The sequence below is a fragment of the Nematostella vectensis genome, chromosome 8, assembly GCF_932526225.1.
Source record: "Nematostella vectensis chromosome 8, jaNemVect1.1, whole genome shotgun sequence".
Lineage (NCBI taxonomy): Eukaryota > Metazoa > Cnidaria > Anthozoa > Actiniaria > Edwardsiidae > Nematostella > Nematostella vectensis.
This window is the reverse complement of record NC_064041.1, coordinates 6,085,684-6,109,906: the sequence shown is the minus strand read 5'-3', so window position 1 is coordinate 6,109,906 and position 24,223 is coordinate 6,085,684. Positions and strand designations below refer to the sequence as shown.

The following is a 24,223-nucleotide window of genomic DNA, read 5'->3' as shown; positions in this document are numbered from 1 at the left end:
GCCCCAAAAATCAGTCCTACGGCCCAGTACATACCCAACCCAACCAAGAGCTGTTTGTTATTTTGACCTTACAAGGAAATTAACCGTTTTTTCTAGCTGCTGATTATGGCCAAGTGTCTTCCGAAACCTGGCAATTTCTGAATGACACTTATGGGGGAGGACCATCTTTTGTTCTAGAAGCAGAGATGGAGGATACCAAATAGCCAATTCCCTTTTTTAGGGAGGGTGCACTTAAACAAAGAGTTTAGGCCCAAAACTCAACTATCTGTGTTCAACCTAAGGGTCTAACAGTGCCCCTTATATAAAGGTTTAATCTAAAATGCATTTCTCTTTCTTCCCGGGAAAAGCATGTATCAATCATAACACTTTGACTGGTATGTAAGTAATAATGCTGACATTAAGCCCTGCCCATGTACATACAGTGCTATTTAAGAAGAGCACCTCTTCCAAAAGAAATCAAATTGTATGATAAATGTATAATCTTAGTATTCATTGAAGTTATCATTTATTGAAGTTAATAAAGCAACTATAAAAAACTTGTCTTTCTACAGCTTTTTTGTATCTCCTAAAAGACATTACAACAAGGGTGGTATGTATAAAAGGAAAAAAAACACTAGAAACAATTAAGGCTTTAAAATAAACGGTGTCCATAGGGTCCTATAAATGTCTATTAATTGGAGGTCTTTTCAGCCTTAGCAGCAATCTCGTCATAATCCAAATCGTCAAAATCATTCGCATTGACAGATGTTGTTGCCTCTGAAAATTTTTTTCGGACATAATCCTGTGTTGAAGCTAATTTCATTTTCTTTTCGATTGGTGCTTTGTCGGAACACCTGCAATAAATCACAGGCTAATAGTAAGCAAGATTATTTATTAGAACCTAGTGTATGCCCATGTTTGCTGCCCCCCCCTCCCCCTCCATCAGTGTGTCCCTGATCCCCCGTGCTAACTAAAATAGTTGGTTTTAGTATCCCATACCCCCCTGAATGTCCCTGATCCCCCGTGCTAACTAAAATAGTTGGTTTCAGTATCCCATACCCCCCTGAATGTCCCTGATCCCCCAAGCAAACTAAAATAGTTGGTTTTAGTATCCCATACCCCCCTGAATGTCCCTGATCCCCCGTGCTAACTAAAATAGTTGGTTTCAGTATCCCATACCCCCCTGAATGTCCCTGATCCCCCAAGCAAACTAAAATAGTTGGTTTTAGTATCCCATACCCCCCTGAATGTCCCTGATCCCCCTTGCTAACTAAAATAGTTGGTTTCAGTATCCCATACCCCCCTGTATGTCCCGGGTCCCACCATCCTTGCTAAAAAAAAATTGGTTTCAGTTTGCCATACCACCCCTGTATGTCCTTTTTCTCCCAATGTTTGCTAAAATAGTTGGTTCCAGTATCCCATACCCCACTCCCTGATCTCCCCCGCCAGATCTAAAACCACTTACCAAGATATGAACACAAGGTTATTGAATATTCGCTTCTCCTCTTTGCGGGGGAATTTCATGTCATAGAGGATGTACCGTGGCTCTCTATCACTCAGCTTTTCTACCATTTGGTAAAAAATTGCGCGGTCCTCCTCTCTCGTGTTTGTGACGACACTCTTGAATGTTTGGTCAATGACCACCATATTTGCCTCGTCACATATTTTGAAAATTGCATATTTGTGAGTTTTCATGCTTTTCATGGTCTAAGATAGCTTGAGACTCTCGTCATCGACCTTGATGCCTGACATAGACATGATCTGCCAACAAGTATAACAATGTAAAAAGATAACAGTAAATAAACGGCATTTTATTTGTCCTTTTATCTAGAATCAATTTCCCGCTTGAAAGTTTATTTGGGATAGAAAAAGCAGCAAATCGTCTCTTCATACGAAGAAAAACGACATATCACTCTAGGAATTTACCTGCATAACTACCTAATCGTACCCACATTCAAGAGAAGTTCTTTAGTGAATATATCTTATCGTCTGGATACGGAAGCCCATGAGGGCCACTCAAGGTTTTCGTTAACAACATCTCACCTTTCGGTCACGACTTTGAACTATTTGCGTCACGACAACTCACTTTGAGTGTCACGACAAAGCACTATTTGATTATCGCTTATTTGCAGGTTTAATTCACAATATCGCACTTTGTGTCTCAAAACATCGCACTTTGTGTCTTAAAAAACTCATCATTTTGCCTTCGCTTAAAACATTTCAGTATATCGTTCACGACATTCAACTTTGTGCTTATAACATAGCACTATTTGTCTTTTGCATAAAATATTTGACTTTGTGCTTTATAACATGGGACTTTGTGTCTTAAAAAATCTCGCGATTTGCCGAATGCCCAAATTATTTCAGGTTTTGTCTTTTGCATAAAATATTCAACTTTGTGTCTAAAAAAATCTCGCGATTTGCCGAATGCGCAGATCATTCCAGTTTTTGTCTGTGCAATTAAATATTTAACTTTGTGCTTCATAACATGGGACTTTGTGTCTTAAAAAATCTCGCGATTTACCGAATGCGCAAATCATTTCAGGTTTTGTCTATTGCATAAAATATTTAACTTTGTGCTTCATAACATGGTACTTTGTGTCTTAAAAAAATATCGCGACTTTCCGAATGCGCAAATCATTCCAGTTTTTGTCTGCGCATAAAATATTTGACTTTGTGCTTCATAACACGGTACTTGATTTATGATTTATAAGGCTTCTACCACTATTACACATATGAAATAGCGGTAAGGTTGACACAACAGAGCACAGCTCCAACTCAAGTGTAACCTCGGTTAGTAAGCACTGTCACTGGGGGGGTGGTCACTGCCAGAGGGTTTATTGCGTCCCCAGTGGTTCTTTTACGTCCCTTCGGTTCAGGTTTTAGTGTAGTACAGCTTGAAGAGACGGGACCTCCGGTTTAGTGTCCTTATCCGAGAAGACTGGAAACACGGGAGAATAACTTCAACTCACTTGTGACAAATTCGATTCAAGGCAGGAACCCGGAAAAATCCCCAGTTTGAGCCAGGATTCGAACCTGGGCCACAGCGGTGAGAGGCCGACGCGCTAACACACTAGGCCACCCGACACTTCGTGTCTTAAAAAATATCGCGATTTGCCAAATGGCCAAATTATTTCAGTTTTTGTCTATGCATAAAATATTTAACTATGTGCTTTAGAACTTCATTTCACAAATTTGAAGAGAATTATCAAATAACTGGATTCAATACAAATGCCCTGTGAGCTCCCTACAAGGACTAAAAACTAAACAGGACTTCAGGATAGGCCGAGGAAGGAGCCTTAGCGATACGGGATCAAAGGCTGAACTGGTTGAGTGCTCGCTCGAGCTTTATTCAGTGTTCTACAGATGCAGGTACCTCTAGCTCGCCTTGCGGGACTAAGGCCCCAATGATAACTCTACATCGCAAGCCTCTCCTCCAAACGATAAATCACGGCATTTGACTTTGTTTATAACTTAGGCGGCTCATCGCATTAATGCTAATAATATCTAACTTTTTTGACAATCATTTACAGCATTCCATAATATCTTAGGCAACGACTCACAATGGGTCGCAATGCTGAACTTTTAACTTTGTCTTATCAACAATGCTATATTTCACTGAGCTTTATGGCTTATAATCTTGATTTCATATTTATATTTACTTATATATCTCAAATTAAGCTCAGGATTTCGCAATTACGTTTCTAGTCTATTCGCAAAGCATGCTGGTCTATGTAGAAAAAACTCACTTTTTGCAAACGTACTTTGTGCTTCACGAGATTGCACTTTTTGCGTTACGACATTGGACTTTTTGCACAACGACATGTGACTATTTGTTACACACCATTGGATGTTTAGGCTTGCGTCATGGCACATTATGCAAATAGTCAACAACATCTGACTCTTGGCGTCACGACATGAGACAATTTGCTTCAAAACATCGCACATTATATCTCATAATATGGCACTTTTTCGCTTATAACATCGCTTTTTCGCGTGTATGACTTAGAATATCGCTTTTATTAACATCGCACTATTTGCGTGTATGGCTTAGAATATCGCGCTTTGTGCTTATAACACCGCACCTTTACTTATTTTATACAGTTTTAGCTGAGGAAACACTACGCCACTGCTATGTTTTTAATAAAGATAATCACGTACACGATATTATGGAATGCTGTAAATGATTGTCAAAAAAGTTAGATATTATTAGCATTAAAGCGATGAGCCGCCTCGTGATTTATCGTTTGGAGGAGAGGCTTCCGATGTAGAGTTATCATTGGGGCCGTAGTCCCGACGGCGAGCTAGAGGTACCTGCATCTGTAGAACACTGAATAAAGCTCGAGCGAGCACTCAACCAGTTACGGAAGCCCATGAGGGCCACTATATGCGCGAGTAATAGTGCCCGATCATGTCTCTGTCCTACGGACTTAATCTCCATCACTTAAGCCCGGCGCACACGGTGAGCAAAACATCATTCGTGCAATTTGCTCACTGCCTCGCGAGGCCAAAAACTCACAGTTTAAGCAGGTGAGAATTTTGCCTCAGTTGCTAGCGAGACGTGATTTCGTACGATCGACGTCCGCAGAAGGTGAGTTTTTGGCCTCGCGAGGCAGTGAGCACATTGCACGAATGAAGTTTTGCTCACCGTGTGCGCCGGGCTTTATAACAATCGTCTATGAAAGAATAGATACCTTAACTATTAGATTATTGGTACTGTATTAACAGGGAAGTGTAAGGTATTAATAAAACTGACCGGCTGAAGTAACTAAAAGAATTAGAAAGATAAAAGCTCCGATTGTAGCAGAAAGATGCGAACTCCGATCTTGCACTCTATTGAAACAAGGAGCAATCTTATTGGATGAAAAAGCCTAGTGATGTGAATTAATTAAATATGAGTTAGGTGCGGCTCGACAGCATAAATAAAGATGATCGAGAAAGTCCCGGACATAAATTATGAGTAAATGGATTTTGGAAAATCGGACGTTTGGCCAGCGGTGATAGAATAGCCTAGCCTCGCTTCGATGACGGGATCCCTCGGGATCCCTGTGTCCCCAGAATCAGTCAACCGTAGAGCCCCCATTAAAAATGCGAAAGTAGTTTAAAATACGATTCGGAGTTATTTATAATCCGCGGTGTCGAGTTGCGTGACGCGCCTCCATTGAAAATGCATAAGTAGCTTGAAATACGGTTTGGAGTTACTGATAATCCACGATGTCGCGTTGCGTGACGCGCCTAGCCATTGAAAATACGAAAGTTGAGTTTGAAATACGATTCGGAGTTGTAATCGGCACGCGGTATAGATAAATCCAAACGTGAAACTTGAAAACCAAAGCACGCAGATACGAAACATCGACTTCGAAATTCAAAAGTTGAGTTGTAAATACGAAAAGTTGAGTTTATAATTTAAAAGTTAACGTTGAAATTGCGAAGTGTAGGTTAAAATACGACACATGAATTTTGGCGGGGATCTAACGCCATATAAACGTACAGTATTTTAAGGTTCGCAAAATAGCTAGAAATAACTCTTCAGACGCTAGAAATACCTCTTCAGACAATAAAACATGGTAATTAGGTGACTGATCTGTTTGAGAATAGAGTGCAGTTGGGTTCTAGGTTAAATTTTACTGTTTATTATTGAAAATAGCTCCAATGTATAGTTCAGATGTAACGGATGACAACGGATGACACAGCCAGCCCAACCAACACAAAAACAAAATAACATGCGTTTATTATTTTAGTTACAATGAATCAGATTTCTTGCTTGCAAACAAATCCGAGTGCTATCTACACATTTCTCAGTATCGTTCTATTTTACCCCCTATTTTATCGGACACTAAGCAATAGGGGGAGGGACTTTTGTTTTTCATAGACACGCGTTTCGCGTAGATAAACAATTAGCAATTGTAAATCTACGTCGGGACCACTTCGCGTAGATAAACAATTAGCAATTGTAAATCAACGTCGGGACCACCTCGCTTAGATAAACAATTAGCAATTGTAAATCTACGTCGTGTGTGCGTGCGCGTGAGCGTGTGTGTGTGTGTGTGTGTGTGTGTACGTTTCACGTGCGCACACTGTGTACGTGAACACGAGTCTAATACGTGGCCTACACATGTAGTAGTGTATCACAGTACACTTCTACATGGGCAGGATCTTCTGGTCCTCAAGGTAACCCTTCGAAGCGACAGCACCTGCAACGGCGGCAGTCATTTTTGCGTAGTTCATGCCGTTCGCGGAGGGGTCTTTGGTGAAGTCTTCGCGCAAAACCTTGCGCCCAACCCAGCCGATACCGGCGACGAGGCCGGTTATGACTGCGGCGTCGGTGATGGTCTTTGTAATCTTGCTTTGCTGCGTCGTCAACATTGTGATGCACGGACGTGCGGATATGGGTGGGGCTCTCGTGTTTAAATGTCTGCTTACTCCATGGCTAACAGTCGAGATTTGCATCGTCCGGGTCGGCTCGCCGGAACGGCAAGTGGTGGTTGCTGTGCGGCCGCCAGCGGCGGCCTTGCGGCAGCTAGCTCTCGCCTACGTGTGTAGAGGCCGATCAATGACACTAAAAGACCAGCGACCACGATAACCGAGCTAGCCGACCAAGCGGAGTTGCTTTCCGGGACTGGTGTGTGTGCCAAAGGCGTGCCGAAGGCATCTTCGGCATGATAGCCCTCGCGTCCCTGCGACTCGCTAGAGACCGGCGACTCAACGTGTTGCACAGTTTTTTTCTTGGCTCTGTTAAGTCGGTTCCACTTTGCCAAGCGCCTTCCAGCTTCGACTCGTCCAGGGTGTTTAGGTCAGGTCGCGGGTGGTTCGGGGCTCGTGATTCTCTCTACTGACGCCGAAGGCGTACTTGCAGGTTCATGAGCAGTTTATTGATGATGCTCATCATCAGCAGCTTGTTTGTCAGGTTCCGCTGACCCGTAGGGTCGCTGAGCTCTAGTACTTCCTTGAGGTTCCTCCATTTGTGATGCAATATTTGGTTGCTGAGGAAGTGGCAAGCTTTCAAATGAAAGTCTACTCTGGGATGGCAGACTCGCCAGTGTGCGTGCACACTGGTGAGTCCGCGACTGCTACCTCGTGTTGACACCGCGTGTCAGCGCCGTTGGTGTTCACATGACGTGCTACGTGTAACGCCCCGACGGCTAAAGCCATCAAACGACCGCAGCGTAGAGACAGGCTTCCGCACAATGTGCGGAGCTCGTTGTTGATGATGTAGTCGGACACGAGGTCATTGTGAAGATCGACCACACTGTCTATCGGCAGCTGTCTGCCAGGGCGTCTGTAGTCCGGCTGGCTAGAGCGGTCTCGAATCGCTTCTCGTACTTCCTCACCTCCTCGGCGCTCATGCGTTTGACGTCGTCGTGGGTCAGGGCCTTGCCTACCATCTCTCTCTACTTCCCCAGGCTACGAAAATCGCGAGTTTCTCCCTCGCGTCTGCTATCTCGGTTTGCTTACCTCCGGTAGCCGGCTGCGTCGAGCAGTGTAGTCGGCCGGAAGGCCGGCGGCGCCCCCCTCAAGAAGACTCTCAAAGTATTCGTCGCTCATCATGGTACACGCGTGTTCCGCCTTGAGGGCGGTGTGATCAATGTGTTAAGCCCCAGGGCATACGTGGGCGGTGGTTTACTGCGCTCACCGTTCAACTAGGGCGATGGTAAAAGGGTGACGCAAGTAAAACTCTAACTTCGAGAACTTTTTCGTCTTGAGGGCCTTCATGTACTCTTTCATCCTCTCTTCTGAGAGCTCCGCGCCGTAGTCATGCAGGATAGCTTTCATGTCCACCTTGCTCGGGGTATAGAAGACCACCAAGGCCGCGATGTTCTCACAGAACGGCTTCGTAATGCTGGTGAGCTGCTGCGTGATCACCCACACGCTAATACCCACGTGGCGCGCGCTGAACGCCAAGTTGACGAGCTGGTCAGAGCGCCTCTTTACTATTTTCAAGGCCTCACAGTCGTCGAGTATGATTAGCGTATTAGTGCCTTCGAAGACAGCGGAGACAAACCTGAGCAGTGTGTCGATCTGACCCGCCTCAGGTGTGACGACAAACAGACGATCGTCGCCCTCGCCGAAGCCTTCGTATGTTTTGTTGTAGACGAAGGTAGGGCACACGAGTACGATGTAGTCAAACTTACCCCGGAAAGGGCCGCGCAGCCGGTCCACTATGAATCGGGTCTTCCCACATGACGTCGGGCCCACGATGAGAGCGTTAAGTGGGATGTTTTTCGGGTCCATACCGCGCTGCCGCCGCCGGGACGGCAAGTGCTCAGTATTGTATAGAATCTAGCTGTCCGTTCATAAGGTTCATTTGGGAGTCGGCCACCACAAACACGTGACAGTTTACGGTACCCGTGCCGCTTTCCGTGCGTTTTATCTCGAGATGCACACCGTCGCGGGTGTTGACCAATCGGAGACCACCCCCATGAATAGCACTGTCGTCCGTCGTTCGAAGGTCGCTCCACAGAACAAACTTGTTATCGCCATAGAACGACTCGCGGCTGACACTAGGCGCTCCGCTGCCACTGACGAACCGCCTTTTCGCCTCCCTCCTGAAATCTGTGGGGCGTAGTCCCTGGCTGAGGACCTTGTTTGGCATGCCGTCGATTGTAATGCGAACGCTCTTGATTTCGGGGTACACGAACTTCTCAGAGTCGCGAGCCCCTGCCGTGTATGGCTCCACAAAGAGGAGCAACAGACCACTTATAGACCTTCGCGGCAGGTTGACACTCTCGTTGATTATGCTGTCCGTCCCTTTGCTTATCACGAAGGACTTGTGGAGGTTATCTTGCTCGTAGAAGAACGTTGAGCCTTGGAGCGAAGCTTGCGCATGTTTTTTGACTTCATGCCCTGCTCCAGGCGGTCCTCTCTCTCGACCTTGGACAGGTAAAGCTCCTCATACGTCTTGAAGACATCGTAGCGGTTGGTGTCCTGAAGCGTTTCTCCTGCAAACGTGATTTTCAGGCGGCTCACGAGATTTCGGCCGACGTTGTTCACGACGGTATTATTCGCTTGGCCTGAGATGGAGAGATCGAAACCGACCCTCAAGGAGCCAGGCACGAGCGTGACTCCTTCCGATAGCTTTGGGACCGCCACATAGCTACATGGCGTCTCGCCGGGGGAAGCCGTCGACGGGTAGAGAGTGACCCGGTAAACAGTTCTCTCGGCTTTCAACCCCAGAGGAGTTCTGGGTGTTCGTTGGGGGTCAAGTTTATCGCTGACTGACATTCCTATTTTATATATAAAGCACGAAGTCACGTGACTATGGTGCGGACTGTTAGACATGTCTAATATAGCGTAGCATGAGCTATGCGCACGCATCATGGATGATGTTGACGTTGACATTGACGATACCTTGCCGGGTGCGTCCGCCGAAGACGGGGACGACGAGACGCCCCTCATCCCGTTTGATCCCGACGATGGGGAGTCGATCCCAATGACGAGTACGTCATCGCGGGGGGCCCGGACGCAAACGACCGCTGAAACCTCGTTCACCACAGAGGGTGCAGCGGCAAGACTCGGTCTCCAGTCCCTCAGGGAGAAATACCCAGACCTTAACGAGAATCTGATACGGTTCCAGTCAGACCAGAGGGGAAAGACGCTAATACAGCTTTGCAACCTCGACAAAGGAGGTTGGACTAAACCAAGACAGCTGTTCAATGAGAACGGGGGCGTTCGCCAGGACATTGCAAAGCTGAAAGGCTTCAAGCTGGCGATGGGGTCTGTGGCAGAGATAGACGCGGTCATCCAGGAGAACACAGAACGAGTCCAAGAGCTGCAAAAGGGGGTAACCACAGACAGGGAGACCATCGACGACCCTAACTCGTCAGAGAGTCGCCACCAAGAGGCCCGTGAGCGCAACGAGGAAAGGCTATCCAAGATCGACGAACTAGAACACGAAAACCGAGAGCTCGAGAACCGGAAGCCGCTCAGAGAGCGCATCAAAGCCATCTTCAAAAAGTACGGCTTTACCGTCACCGCTATCGGGTTGGCCGTAGCGACGACGATCGCGGCCATTGTGACGTCGCTCGGCAAGACGCTCTCCTCCGTGGCCAGAGGGGTCGGTAACGGGCTTAAGGCTGTCGGGAAAAAGCTAGGCGAGCTTCTCCCTGGACTAGTAGGCAGCATCGCGAACTTCGTGTTTTTAAAAGGCTGCAGGAGAAGCGGTGAAATTCCTTGGCGAAAATGCGTGGCTGCTCATTCTAGCCGTAGCCGCGTTCTTGGTTCGTCGAATTGAAAGCAATCATCGGAACCAGTAATACGCCGCGGCCACCGCGAGTGCCGACAACCCCGCCTTGAGGGCGGTGTGGTCACTCTTTTCGCCCGGTCCGGGAGCGCTTCGCGCAGTCATGCTGCGCATACGTGGAGAGGGGGCAGGCGCCGCGCCCTCTGCGTGCGCTTTCGCAGGTGCGAAAGCCTTGCTTCGCACCTCGCGGTCGATCCTCGGATCAGTCACGTGTTGCACCCTAGGATGCCCACCGGCCATGTTATGAGCACCGACTGGCTTTGTCTTGGTGTTAATCGCGTTTGCGCCGAGCGTCATGGAGTCTGTGGCTTTCTGCAGTTTATTGTTGTAGCCCACGACGCTTTGCGTGTTTATCACCAGATCGCTCGGCATCAGCCACACTCCTGGTGCGACCGCAAGACTCAGTCTCACCTTGGCCTCCTGCACGGCCAACTGGTACCTTTGCACGCTTTGAGCGATGTCGTTTTCTATGATCGCGTCTTCAAGCAGCTTCGTGAACTCCGCCCCCGCGATGGAGGAACGGACGTTCACCTGCGCACCAAGCACTGCGTAGACGAACGCCTCGACCGAGCGATCGAGTCTTCCTAGCCCTGCTTTTGTCAGCCCCTCACCTTTGGGAGGCGCAAACCAGCTATATTGCACGCCCCCGTGGTCGTTGTTGCGTATGAAACCCACATGCTTCCCACTATTGTACGTCCCACCTTCGTCGCTAAACAGATTGAGGTGGCTCGGGTACTCGTCCGCCGCCGTGTCGTAGCCACGGATCACGTGCACGTTGCGATACTCCTCCCCCGGGTAGAACACAAACACATCGCCTAGCCCGTGGTTCCGCCCGCCTTACCATCGGAAGTCCGGCTTACGCGGCAGACCGAACTCTATGCATAGACGCTCGAAAGCGGCTTTCTTGTAGGGGTTATCCTTTTGCGTGAACGGGCTGTCGCCAGGCAGGGGGGCGCCGAGCTCGTAAAGTATCCTCCGCGTGGTAAAGTAGACGTGAAACTTTAGAAATCCCCTGATGACAGAGGGGAGCGTGGCGAAAGCAGGGTCGGTTAGGGACACCCCGCATCCGGCGGTTGCGCACCAGACCGCAAAGTTGAGTTGCTGTGGCCAGCACCCATAGAAAGGCTCCGATAGCCACCGGCGAGACTCCTTGGTGGACTTGTGCGTGACTACTGTCTGTTTGAATATGTCTCGGACTCTAGTCGTGAACGATTTTTCCTCAGCCACGTGTATCTCTAGCTGCGTGAGTAGTGGGGTGAGCTCTGAGGCCATGCTCTCCACGGGGGTCGCGGGCACGGCGTAGAGCAGGCTTCTGCGAGGACGCCCGAGGGTCAGAGACCTAGGAAACCGGGTTTTGCGTGTTTGACTTGTTCGGCTATAGCGTGTTTGACAGATGTGTAATGGAGAATCTGTGGAAATCTGCATATCCTCTAGGGACAGGTTTTGCAACGTCTGTATTGCAGATACAAGGGCAATGAGCGTAACTAACTTAAGAGTTAGCTGCTTCAAAGTTAATTCTTCCAATGGAGGAAAGTTATTTAGGTATGCTAGCACTGTTTGTGGGTCCCAAGTTTTTCCTAGTTTTCTGTTAAACATCCCAGTCATAATGCGAGGTACAGTAAAAATCCGCGTGTAAGAACCTAGTAATAACCTAAAGGCAGAAATTTTGGATTTTAATACCCCAAAATAAGAACCTAATAAACCTAATAAAAATTCAAAAGGTTCTTATATGTTGGTGGGTTACTCCATTGAAAATGAAAAAAAAATTATGGGGCTTTAAAATAAGTAGGATATCTCTATAGCAAAATGGCTATGTATTCAGTCACACCGGTACTATGAATCCTACTGTTGATAAAGCGACTTTGACAAAAAATTAAGAACATAATAAGAACGTATTTGTTTTGCCCTTTCTTGGACCATAAACACAGTCATTGCCTTAGGGTCCAAAGTAAACCCAAGGAGCTTTTGACTAGAAGTCAGACATTGATTTAGAATCATGAATTTGTGAACCCCAAGGATCGAAGTAATGATAAAGTGTCAGATATGTGCACAGACAATGTTGCTAAGCAAAATGTCATCAATATAGTCAACTGAATGGTTACCCAGGCCCGTACCGAGGATTTTTCTTGGGGGGGGGGGAGGGGGAGCGGAGGGAGTGAGTTTTCTGATGAAAATCTGACCCCCCGCCCCCCCCGAAACAATCACAGGCGCGCTTCCCGAACAATGCACCAAAAATTTACATAACTGCTCTGTGTTACCCTGGTCCCAGGGCTCGAGCGTCTCTCTATTCAGTGGCCAGCGAGGTTGAGAACCTCAACCTTAACCTCAGTGGCCACTAAATAGAGAGACGCACGAGGCTCTGAGACCAGGGTAGCTCTGTGTTGGCTAGAGATCAAATATGGCGTCTAGCGTGAACAACTTCTTATTCGAACGGCTAATTCCCGACATCATTTCAGCGGTGAAAAAAAAAATGAAAAAAAATGTCATATTTCCAATACAAATCATCGTCAAAAACTCACCTTGGCAGTGTTTTTTTTGTCGCTTTATGTTTGTCGCCTAGTGAATGTGTTTGCTTTTTGTTGTAAACCGTGATCTTTCTGCTAGCAAGGAATTCGTCAACACAAGTGAATGGTTTTTACAGCTGAAAAAAGACATCAATCCAAGGCCTTTTCCTCTCAGGATCTCCTTGCATAGATATAGACGTGAATAAATATAGAATCCTCTTCGTCCTCTTTTTAGCTGCTGCTGCTGCCACGGGCGGGATTTTACATCGGCTCGTACTTCAGACAAAACGTTTCCTCAAAAACTTCAGCCCATTTGAATCCGCTTATTTTATCATTAATTACTATTTTCAAGCTGCCTTTCTTCTGTGAACATACGAACTTTGCAGCACAAAGCGAGGCGGTAAAAAACATACAACAGAGTAAGATCGAGTGGGGTCTGGGAGTTGCACGATTGACTGGATGGATGGATTGTGACACCACAGGGTAACCGCGCGATGACCACAAAACCAAGTCGCATAGCTATACCATATTTCTATACCTATGGAGCTCCGCGCGCGGCCTGCGGCCGCGCTGGCCCCGCTATTACTTGACCGAAGTTTAAGCTTACAGAGGGAATGTCGTAGATCCTTGGCTTGCAAAATGTGCAAATAAAGTCCGTAAAACCATCTTGTTGTGATACATTTCTTCCAGTAATCGAGGAGAGTTGTTCTTCAAGCAAATGCGATCCGAATAGCTTGTGCCTTTTCTATTATCTGAGACTGTTTCCCCACAAACGCGGCAATAATTCACGATTGCCTTTTCCGAGTAGAGAAGGCTAACCCATTTTTCCGCAGCCCGTTTTTTGGCTGACTGAAAAGAGGTAAGACCTCTCGGCTGCTGCGATAAAAAATCGTCCAAAATGGTTCTGCTGGCAAATTTTGTGGAGTCGAACTAGTTGTGCCGGGAATATTTATTCGGGCGCTGGAGCGGTTTCGTAGAAAAAAATATCGCCCCCACCGTTTATACGGGCAATTATTCATGTGCTATAATGCCTAACCACTGCTGGCTGGGAAAAAAAGAAAAAAAGGAATGGACCCTCCTGGGAAAAAGGAACAGACAATTTTTCCCAGCAACTTTTAAAACCGTTTTTTTCGGCATCAGAACATACACCTTTTTCAATAAAGGTTGTCAGTGAAAATGACAAATGGTAGTTCTACGACCGAAAGTAACCATGCGTCTCGAAGAATATTGGATAAATCAAAGTAATTATCCATTAAATGTTACCAATGCTCGGCTCTGACATTACTGGACCTTTAATTTTACGATAGTTAGTACCAATAAGCCATTTACCATTTGCACTAACAACCTTTTGTGAAATAGTTGTATGACGAAATATGCCACAGAGGTGTAAATTAATTATATGATTATGATGTAGTCGTTTCCTCATGGATAAATAAGAACTTCCGATGACTGGACTGGACAATCGTTTTTGACATACAGAGTAGTTATCAAAATCCCGCGAAACAAAATGTAATTGTTAAAGTGTAATGGTCAAGCCAGAACAAAAGAGAACAAAGACATTGCCCGTATATAAAACCGATCGAGACGGTATTTTCCCAAGCATCCGCTCAAGCGCCCCCCCAAAAAATTCCCAGCACAACCATTCGGGACGATTTTAGCAGCCGTAGGGTCTAACATCTTCCCAGTCAGCCAAAAAAAAAAAAAAACTGGCTGCGGAACAGATATTTTGCGGAACAGATCCGTTTTGTGCCCTTGGCCATACAAGACGTCTTTTCCGTTTTAATGGAATTTTCGGATGTGCTCGCACTGGTACCATTTTTGCTACGTACTTATGGTACGTTCTTGAAGATATCATATATCAGTGAATAAGAATATATTTATGTCTTTATGTTTCTACCAAAGAGAGAAAAGGCAACGATAATAATAAACAATTGCTTTAATTAACGACAAATTATCATAAACAGATAACAAAACAAGAATACACGGTGGAAACCCATGGATTTGAACCTTCAAGGATGACAATAAACGTTCGAGTTAGTGAAGGGCTTGAGTTTTCTGAGTTCAAGTTATTTGGGTTACACTATAGTTTCAATCTAGTTGCTTCAAAAAACAAGAGGGTATCGACGTTGTATGAGAAAAAACCTTCACTTTAGATTAGCTTCTACTTAATAGGAACTAAGAACAATTCCCATTTTTTAGGACATTGTTTCTTTTTCTAAAATAAAATTTGTCCGACAAGACTTTTAAACGTTGTTCCAGGTTTAGTCGAGCAAAATTAAAAAAAAAAGTTTTTTTAACAGTTTTTTTCCCATTGCTTCTATGCGCAATCTAAGACAATCAGGGTGTAGTCAGCTCGGAAGGACAGCTCTTTCAGTGCTGAAATCGTAGCTGAACTGTTAAAGAAAAAAACAATGTTTATCGTTAATATTTTATGGAACTTTATCCCTCATCAGTAGAGCAACCAGGAAGGGCGGTCCCAAAAGAGCTGAGATTGTATACGAGACGTATGGAAGATCATCAGCAAATTTACCTTACACCATAATATGTTCAATATATTTGCAGTGGTACTCTCCCATCAGCATGGATCCCCCTCCTCTCCCCCCACTCGAGCAATCCAGGATCCATCCTTGCTTATGCTAATAAATTAGACTCACCTTTGATTGGATATCCGCCGAGGACATTGTTGGTACTCCTGTAGGAGTGTTCTAAAAAAAATAAAAATAAACCGCACCTTATCACCTAGGGGTAGCGATGGGTACCTCGAAATTTTGACGTTTTTATACGCAAGTCTTGAAGTCTGTTTTTTTTTTTTTCAAAATTTTAGGGGCCTCGGGGCCCCCTTTTTGTTCTACCCCTGTCTCGGAGTTTCGGTTTTGTTAAACGCAACCTGTTTTTTTGTTACCATGCTACAGTTTCCCCTTCTTTTTCGAGTCTCGAGTCCTTAGCCTTTCCGCTATAAACAGGAACTATAGCCACTGTAGCAAGATTGAATTGTAACTCTACTTAATCTTTTTTCAACTGATGTTTATGACATAACCCGAACTAGTTATCCAAAAAAAGCTCGGAAAAAAAGAGCGGTCTCGTGCCTCGGCAAGGCTCGGATTTACCCATCGCTACCCCTTCACCTCTTTAATTTTATTTTATTAAGCATGTGGCGAACTGTGAACTTGGGTTGGTTGGAGAGTGGGCTTTGGGCCCTGTCAACAATTAGAGAAAAATGACTGCTGTGAAGGGTATTTGAAGAAAAGGCAACCGGTGGGTCGGTTGCGCAGTGGACGGGTTCCAAACGACTCGGTTTCCTAACTGAATACCTTTGAAAAATGTATATGTGGAGGTGTTCTTTGTTCTTTTGAAACCCCCCATCCCCCCCTTAAATATCCAGGCCCCTGAGTCTAATATCATAAATATAATATAATATAATATAATATAATATAATATAATATAATATAATATAATATAATATAATATAATATAATATAATATAATATAATATAATATAATATAATATAATATAATATAATATAATATAATATAATATAATATAATATAATATAATATAATATAATATAATATAATATAATATAATATAATATAATATAATATAATATAATATAATATAATATAATATAATAATATAATATAATATAATATAATATAATATAATATAATATAATATAATATAATATAATATAATATAATATAATATAATATAATATAATATAATATAATATAATATAATATAATATAATATAATATAATATAAATAATCCCGTTTAGAATGACAGATAACCACAGGAATGTGAAAAATTTCCACTGGTTGTCAAATTACCAACTGGTTGACACAACATTTTAGTCTGAAAAGACTAACATAATTACAGTACTTACAGCTGCCTTTTTCCACAACAAGTCAAACTTGGAGTTGATTTGAAAAGGAACTCCTTCAATACCTGTAAAAGAGAGTAATTAATAGGCTATTTTCAATATGATAGAAGATATTCTAACTTGAAGACATATAGTAAACTGGGCTTTTTTTGCTGAAAAAAAAAAGAATTAAGAAGTAATGCCACCATCTTAGATGATGGAAAAAAAGGACAACAATAATAAAAATAAAAATGAGGGTAGATTTAGTTGTACTTATCTAATTCTATGTTCATAAACTCTCACTCTCATATTTGTGATACAAACACAGTGGAAGTGGGAGATGGCAGGTGTATTTATTAAGAGTAGTTTGTAGCTAAAGGTGTGACAGTTTGTGCAATAGGTTTATCAAGCTAGTATTGTATGATGTGGTGGTCGTTAGGAGTACCTACCAGTTTGTTCAGTAGGTTTAATCCCCTAAGTATTGTAGTATGTTGGGTTGTTAGAGGAATACTGTACTGTACCTACCAGTCTGTGCAGTAGGTTTAATCCCCTAGTATTGTAGTATGTTGGGTTGTTAGAGGAGAAATGTACTGTACCTACTAGTCTGTGCAGTAGGTTTAATCCCCTAGTATTGTAGTATGTTTGGTTGTTAGAGGAATAATGTACTGTACCTACCAGTCTGTGCAGTAGGTTTAATCCCCTAGTATTGTAGTATGTTGGGTTGTTAGAGGAATAATGTACTGTACCTACCAGTCTGTGCAGTAGGTTTAATCCCCTAGTATTGTAGTATGTTGGGTTGTTAGAGGAACAATGTACTGTACCTACCAGTCTGTGCAGTAGGTTTAATCCCCTAGTATTGTAGTATGTTGGGTTGTTAGAGGAATACTGTACTGTACCTACCAGTCTGTGCAGTAGGTTTAATCCCCTAGTATTGTAGTATGTTGGGTTGTTAGAGGAATAATGTACTGTACCTACCAGTCTGTGCAGTAGGTTTAATCCCCTAGTATTGTAGTATGTTGGGTTGTTAGAGGAATACTGTACTGTACCTACCAGTCTGTGCAGTAGGTTTAATCCCCTAGTATTGTAGTATGTTGGGTTGTTAGAGGAATAATGTACTGTACCTACTAGTCTGTGCAGTAGGTTTAATCCCCTAGTATTGTAGTATGTTGGGTTGTTAGAGGAATAATGTACTGTACCTACCAGTCTGTGCAGTAGGTTTAATTCCCTAGTATTGTAGCATGTTGGGTTGTTAGAGGAATAATGTACTGTACCTACCAGTCTGTGCAGTAGGTTTAATCCCCTAGTATTGTAGTATGTTGGGTTGTTAGAGGAACAATGTACTGTACCTACCAGTCTGTGCAGTAGGTTTAATCCCCTATTATTGTAGTATGTTGGGTTGTTAGAGGAATAATGTACTGTACCTACTAGTCTGTGCAGTAGGTCTAATCCCCTAGTATTGTAGTATGTTGGGTTGTTAGAGGAATAATGTACTGTACCTACCAGTCTGTGCAGTAGGTTTAATCCCCTAGTATTGTAGTATGTTGGGTTGTTAGAGGAATAATACTGTACCGACTAGTCTGTGCAGTAGGTTTAATCCCCTAGTATTGTAGTATGTTGAGGTGTTAGAGGAATAATGTACTGTACCTACTAGTCTGTGCAGTAGGTTTAATCCCCTAGTATTGTAGTATGTTGGGTTGTTAGAGGAATCATGTACTGTACCTACTAGTCTGTGCAGTAGGTTTAATCCCCTAGTATTGTAGTATGTTGGGTTGTTAGAGGAATAGTGTACTGTACCTACCAGTCTGTGCAGTAGGTTTAATTCCCTAGTATTGTAGCATGTTGGGTTGCTAGAGGAATAATGTACTGTACCTACTAGTCTGTGCAGTAGGTTTAATCCCCTAGTATTGTAGTATGTTTGGTTGTTAGAGGAATAATGTACTGTACCTACCAGTCTGTGCAGTAGGTTTAATTCCCTAGTATTGTAGTATGTTGGGTTGTTAGAGGAATAATGTACTGTACCTACTAGTCTGTGCAGTAGGTTTAATCCCCTAGTATTGTAGTATGTTTGGTTGTTAGAGGAATAATGTACTGTACCTACCAGTCTGTGCAGTAGGTTTAATCCCCTAGTATTGTAGTATGTTGGGTTGTTAGAGGAATAATGTACTGTACCTACCAGTCTGTGCAGTAGGTTTAATCCCCTAGTATTGTAGTATGTTGGGTTGAGGAATAATGTACTGTACCTACTAGTCTGTGCAGTAGGTTTAATCCCCTAGTATTGTAGTATGTTGGGTTGTTAGAGGAATAATGTACTGTACCTACCAGTCTGTGCAGTAGGTTTAATTCCCTAGTATTGTAGTATGTTGGGTTGTTAGAGGAATAATGTACTGTACCTACTAGTCTGTGCAGTAGGTTTAATCCCGTAGTATTGTAGTATGTTGGGTTGTTAGAGGAATAATGTACTGTACCTACTAGTCTGTGCAGTAGGTTTAATCCCCTAGTATTGTAGTATGTTTGGTTGTTAGAGGAATAATGTACTGTGCCTACTAGTCTGTGCAGTAGGTTTAATCCCCTAGTATTGTAGTATGTTGGGTTGTTAGAGGAATAACATACTGTACCTACTAGTCTGTGCAGTAGGTTTAATCCCCTAGTATTGTAGTATGTTGGGTTGTTAGAGGAATAATGTACTGTACCTACTAGTCTGTGCAGTAGGTTTAATCCCCTAGTATTGTAGTATGTTGGGTTGTTGGAGGAATAACGTACTGTACCTACCAGTCTGTGCAGTAGGTTTGATCCCCTAGTATTGTAGTATGTTGGGTTGTTAGAGGAATAATGTACTGTACCTACTAGTCTGTGCAGTAGGTTTAATCCCCTAGTATTGTAGTATGTTTGGTTGTTAGAGGAATAATGTACTGTACCTACTAGTCTGTGCAGTAGGTTTAATCCCCTAGTATTGTAGTATGTTGGGTTGTTAGAGGAATAATGTACTGTACCTACTAGTCTGTGCAGTAGGTTTAATCCCCTAGTATTGTAGTATGTTGGGTTGTTAGAGGAATAATGTACTGTACCTACTAGTCTGTGCAGTAGGTTTAATCCCCTAGTATTGTAGTATGTTGGGTTGTTAGAGGAATAATGTACTGTACCTACTAGTCTGTGCAGTAGGTTTAATCCCCTAGTATTGTAGTATGTTTGGTTGTTAGAGGAATAATGTACTGTACCTACTAGTCTGTGCAGTAGGTTTAATCCCCTAGTATTGTAGTATGTTGGGTTGTTAAAGAGTAATAATGTACTGTACCTACCAGTCTGTGCCGTGGGTTTGGCAGCTGGCATTGCATGTTGTGGTGTGTAATGGGCTGGCATATTACCAGGGCGCTGCTGTTGTTGCCATGGCACTGGCATATTAAGGACGGGCTCTTGATTGCTCCTGAGAGAGTTTTTAATTCACTCAATAAGAGAAATATAGCAGGAATTTGTGGGAAAGGGGTGCTTGTTTTATAGGAACATTTCCCATGCCCCCTCAAAATCAATCAATACATTTGCACCCAAATATTAGTAGAAAAAACCTGGAATAATTATTATTATGTATAGCATATTGAATAAAATACAGTAGGTCTTGCACTGTAAATATTTGATAAAGCTGCCCCCAACCCCTCCTTAGAAATCCCACCTCTTGGGGGACTATAAGTGAGCTGATATAGACTGTAGGTAATATTATCAATTAGGCATACATAATAAATTATAGAGTACTTAGGGCAATACTAACCATTGCTGCCTATTTGGTCCTACAGGATGTGGTACACTGGAGTATGAAAACTGCCCTGGGTACCCTGTGGGTTGTGGGGGCTGGTACCTAGGAAGTGGACCCATGCGGAAACAGAGGTTCAAGTCATTGACATCATTTCTGTAATAAAAGAAAAAAAAAAAGATTAAGCCTGATATAAAAAGTCTTGAAAGGCAATAATTGCAGGTTGCTGGTTGGGAATAGTATAGCATAAATGCAAGGAGATGTTGTAAGTTGCTGGTAGTGCAATGTACGTTCGATGTACAGTATCCTCCCCTGCTTATAAAAACCTGTGTCGCTCTGCCAACAAACATTTAGTATCTAGTACATTCTCAGGATTTTCTGCCCATCCTAAATTTGGAAAGGTGAAATACGGAGAAATTCGGCTAAAATACATTTGCCCTAAAATCGTCCCTTAGGCAAAAATTGCTGAATATCGGTAGCACGTAAAACAAAAGAATTTCTGTGATGCCGAAATTTGCCGAAGTTCAGGTGTTTTTGGATGTGCTTAAGGTAATACGGTCAACTTCAGCCAATTTCTTTTGCATTACTTTCCGTTAGCACTGTATGAAGACGAAGAAGTATAATTGATAGATTTGGACATATTAAAGACATTTGAGGCTCCTGCTCATCATCAATTAGCTTGTATCTATTTGAAATAACACAAATTGTGTCCATTGGGTGACCATAAATTTATCAATATTCTTAAGCTTCTTTTAAGATTCTTTTTAGTTTCTTACCCTTGAAAAAAATATTTTAAAATATTACCCATTTTTAATTGTTTTTTTTTTTTTTTTTTTTGCTGATTACGCACGTTATTGTGTAGTAGGCTGGCGGAGGGGTCTCTGCCTTTGACTTATTAACCAGGGCCAGATCGATAACTACTGATTGAGCCTGATCCTTGGGCATGAGTTGAAGGCAGAGTTGATGCTTGCGGAAGGCTTTCTCATTGTCGTCATGAGTGGTGGTTACTGCAGTAAATCCTTGTGGAACAGGATCCCCGTCATGAATGATTGACATACCAACAATCACATGAGAGCCAGGCTGTCAATAGAAAATATTTGAGGGGGGCTGGGCTATTTTTGTAAATACACAACATGTTTGGCAGGATATCAAGATTATCTGATTATCTAACAAAAAAAATGTTTTCTGTCTCTTCAGAATTACCCTAGCAGAATTTTGCTTTTGATCTTTCATAATGGTCTGTTAATAAGAGCAATTATTTTATTTAATTTCATTTAATTAGATCCACTAAATTTTAACACATCATTCAGAGTTATCTCTCTGTTCTCTCTTCCAGTCACCCCCTTTGAAAATTGCTGTGTCTATAATTCATTGCAAAGCTTACCATTTATTTCTCCAGACTAATGGAACTCTATATAATTCTGCATAAATAAATAAAATACAGTAATAGAACGTTGTATCATCCATGAGCTGTATTTAATGCAAATGCATGCAACTGAAGATGAAACAATATCCATGATTCATTTGCATTGAATATGGCTCATGGATAATATGGTGCTTGAACTTAGCCTTAAGTAATGAAAAAAATACCTTCTTAGAATAGCAGATGTAGCGTTTTCCCTTGGACCGCCAAGTGGAATCATAAAGCTGACCGTCGTGTCCAAGTACTGTCTTTTCCAACTGTTTAAATCAAACAATCAAAACAGACATAATAGTACAATATTTGATTTAACATACAAAGTCATTTATTACTCTCCTAACCTGCTTGCAGGCAGTGCTCGGTGTTATTATTGCGGAAAACCCTCTCCTTTCGATGACTGGGTGCAATCTTGTATTTTAAGCTGTGTAGTTCCTGGGGGTACGATTGCAAAAACAGATAAAGGGCAGGGGGGAAAGGAGAGTAGAGGGAAAAAAATGCCTGCACTAATACCTGTGATTCTCAGGACAAACTTTGAATCCTGTCCACCAGCGGACGAGGTTTGTGATTGGTCAAAAAACAATGGGATGCTTTGATGAGAAGCAATAACTCTTGAAAGGTCACACATTCCCCAAACAAGTTTCGAATTAGAAAATGTCTTAAGTTGAGTGCTGGAGATTTAGAGTGCAGAATCTCCAAAGTACTCTCTAAGTTCTGCGTTAATGTTTTTCTGCCAAGAGATAAACAATTCTGGTCGCAGATTCTTGTTTCTGCCGTCCAGGAAAACTATTGCTACTTTCACCTGGGTAGAGTTTGTCAAGAAGATCCTCAATATATTTAGACTCTCAATGGCCATTTCACCTCCAAAACCAAAAGACATTATCACTCCCGTGGATTTCTTAGCTTTAGAGCTAGGGCGCCTCTCCAGAGAAGTTGTAGTTAGCATCTGTTTCTTGATTCTTGCAGGAGGAGAATCCAGTCCAATGTTTGCTTCGAATCAATTTCAAGTATTGTGCTAGCTTTAGGAGCTTATCTATATTATTTTGCTGAAGTTGGTTCCAGTAGCTTATAAAACTTTTATATGTCTTTTGTAACTGCAGGTGCAAAGCTTACAAATTTTGTCTGACAGCCTGAGAGACAATAGGAGACTAAAGCATGGAACTTTCCTTCGAATTCGGATTATTTATCCTTGCCGCTTAGAGCTTAATTTAAATCCGCAGAGAGAGATGTTTTTTTTTCATTTGCCATAGTGGAGATAATTTTGTTTTACAGCATCTGCACTCTTGGTTTCATTCGTTCGCTAATATGTGGCAATTATTCTCCATGTCTAAGCTCGTGCAAAACTCCCTGTGAACCTTGCTTTGGTTTTGATCAAACATTTGACAGTTCGAATCTCGAGAAGAATATGTGACAAGACTACCAAAAGTCATTATTAGTTGGGGGCGGATTTGTGAATCACGGGTATTAGTGCAGGCATTTGTTTCTCTTCTCCCCCCTGCCCTGCGTCCGTTTTTGCACTCCCCACCAGGAACCACATGGTTTAAAACACCAGATGGCGCCCGATCACCGAAGGAGAGGGTTTTTAGCGATGATAACACTGAGTAGTACCGCCTGCAAGCAGGCTATTACTCTCCAAACTTATAAAGACAGTGATGGTAACCCCTTTGTGGATAAATAATGTAGATAGATAAAAGCATAGCAGTCAACTCACCCGCATTAGGAGAGTGTCACAATTATTTTGGACCTCATCACAAGCCTAATATTTTTTTAGAATGTTCATACATTCTCTGTATTCACCCGCATTGGCTCTCTTGGGATTTTTCACATATTTACTGTATTTCAACCAATTTCACAAGATTACTGTCTAAGTTAGGGTGATAGCTATGAAGGATGTTACTGAAACGTCCCGGGTAATTTATTAGCCAATCAAATAAAACCACACAATCAACAGCCTTAATAATAACATTTGCCTTGCAGTAATTCAGGCTTTGCAGCAAAGCTGTCGAGAATCATCTTGTGAGGAACAACAAACAAAAAATGTTATACTTAACAAAGAATAGACGTACTTGTCATAATACTATCTACACCAAATCTAAGCTTACACAGAAGTATCCAGGCGGGCATTTTTCCTTCTGTGAGACAACCTTCACATCAGTGACAGGATCTGGAGTAGATTGCATTTTCGAACGAATCCCAACACTTCCTTTCAATCGACCAAGAGAATGGAGGCCAGCTCCGTCGGAAGATATCAAGCAATACACAAAGTGTTGGTGTATTTCCTATCAAAACCCCTCTAATTGGCGTAAATAAAGTTTTCAGCAATCCACAGTCTTATGGAAAACAAAAAACACGAAGAGGAATGAAGTCATAATAGAAGACGTTCCGCCATTTTGTCCCGAATAACTTCCGTTTCATCGAAATCCGCTGACCATTTACAAATGCACCTCCCACTAATTATTTATTTCATGTGGAACAGTTTA

General features: G+C 42.8%; 3 protein-coding genes across 5 annotated transcripts in view; 1 reads left to right on the top strand and 2 right to left on the bottom strand.

Annotated features, from left to right (window-relative positions):
- Positions 1 to 538, top strand: part of LOC116614602 (ubiquitin carboxyl-terminal hydrolase 20) — a 30,458-nt gene extending 29,920 nt beyond the window's left edge. For all 3 annotated transcript variants that reach the window (XM_048731119.1, XM_048731118.1, XM_048731117.1), the window contains exon 30: positions 97 to 538. In XM_048731119.1, the coding sequence (XP_048587076.1) occupies positions 97 to 203 (107 nt within the window). In that variant the 3' untranslated portion in view covers positions 204 to 538. The remainder of the gene's footprint in view (positions 1 to 96) is intronic.
- On the bottom strand, positions 489 to 1,843 carry LOC116614604 (cofilin). Its single transcript, XM_032375780.2, has 2 exons — positions 1,445 to 1,843; positions 489 to 833 (listed from the first exon to the last, which is right to left on the bottom strand). The coding sequence occupies exons 1-2, from the start codon at positions 1,681 to 1,683 to the stop codon at positions 671 to 673; spliced, it is 402 nt and encodes a 133-aa protein (XP_032231671.2). The 5' UTR covers positions 1,684 to 1,843; the 3' UTR covers positions 489 to 670.
- Positions 1,844 to 14,641: 12,798 nt separating this feature from the next.
- LOC116614613 (multivesicular body subunit 12B) lies at positions 14,642 to 24,129 on the bottom strand. Its single transcript, XM_048731083.1, has 8 exons — positions 23,846 to 24,129; positions 21,917 to 22,006; positions 21,177 to 21,406; positions 20,345 to 20,482; positions 19,881 to 20,005; positions 16,609 to 16,670; positions 15,378 to 15,428; positions 14,642 to 15,116 (listed from the first exon to the last, which is right to left on the bottom strand). The coding sequence occupies exons 1-8, from the start codon at positions 23,921 to 23,923 to the stop codon at positions 15,072 to 15,074; spliced, it is 819 nt and encodes a 272-aa protein (XP_048587040.1). The 5' UTR covers positions 23,924 to 24,129; the 3' UTR covers positions 14,642 to 15,071.
- Positions 24,130 to 24,223: the final 94 nt, after the last annotated feature.

Excerpts from the sequence above, each read along its gene's own strand:
- LOC116614604 (XM_032375780.2), bottom strand. The coding sequence starts at position 1,683 with ATGAAAAGCATGAAAACTCACAAATATGCAATTTTCAAAATATGTGAC. Across the intron at positions 834-1,444 it reads AACCTTGTGTTCATATCTTG|GTGTTCCGACAAAGCACCAA; the intron begins GTAAGTGGTTTT and ends GATTTATTGCAG.
- LOC116614613 (XM_048731083.1), bottom strand. The coding sequence starts at position 23,923 with ATGCAATCTACTCCAGATCCTGTCACTGATGTGAAGGTTGTCTCACAG. Across the intron at positions 20,483-21,176 it reads CCAGCCTACTACACAATAAC|AAATGATGTCAATGACTTGA; the intron begins GTGCGTAATCAG and ends CTTTTATTACAG. Across the intron at positions 20,006-20,344 it reads GGACCAAATAGGCAGCAATG|GAGCAATCAAGAGCCCGTCC; the intron begins GTTAGTATTGCC and ends AAACTCTCTCAG.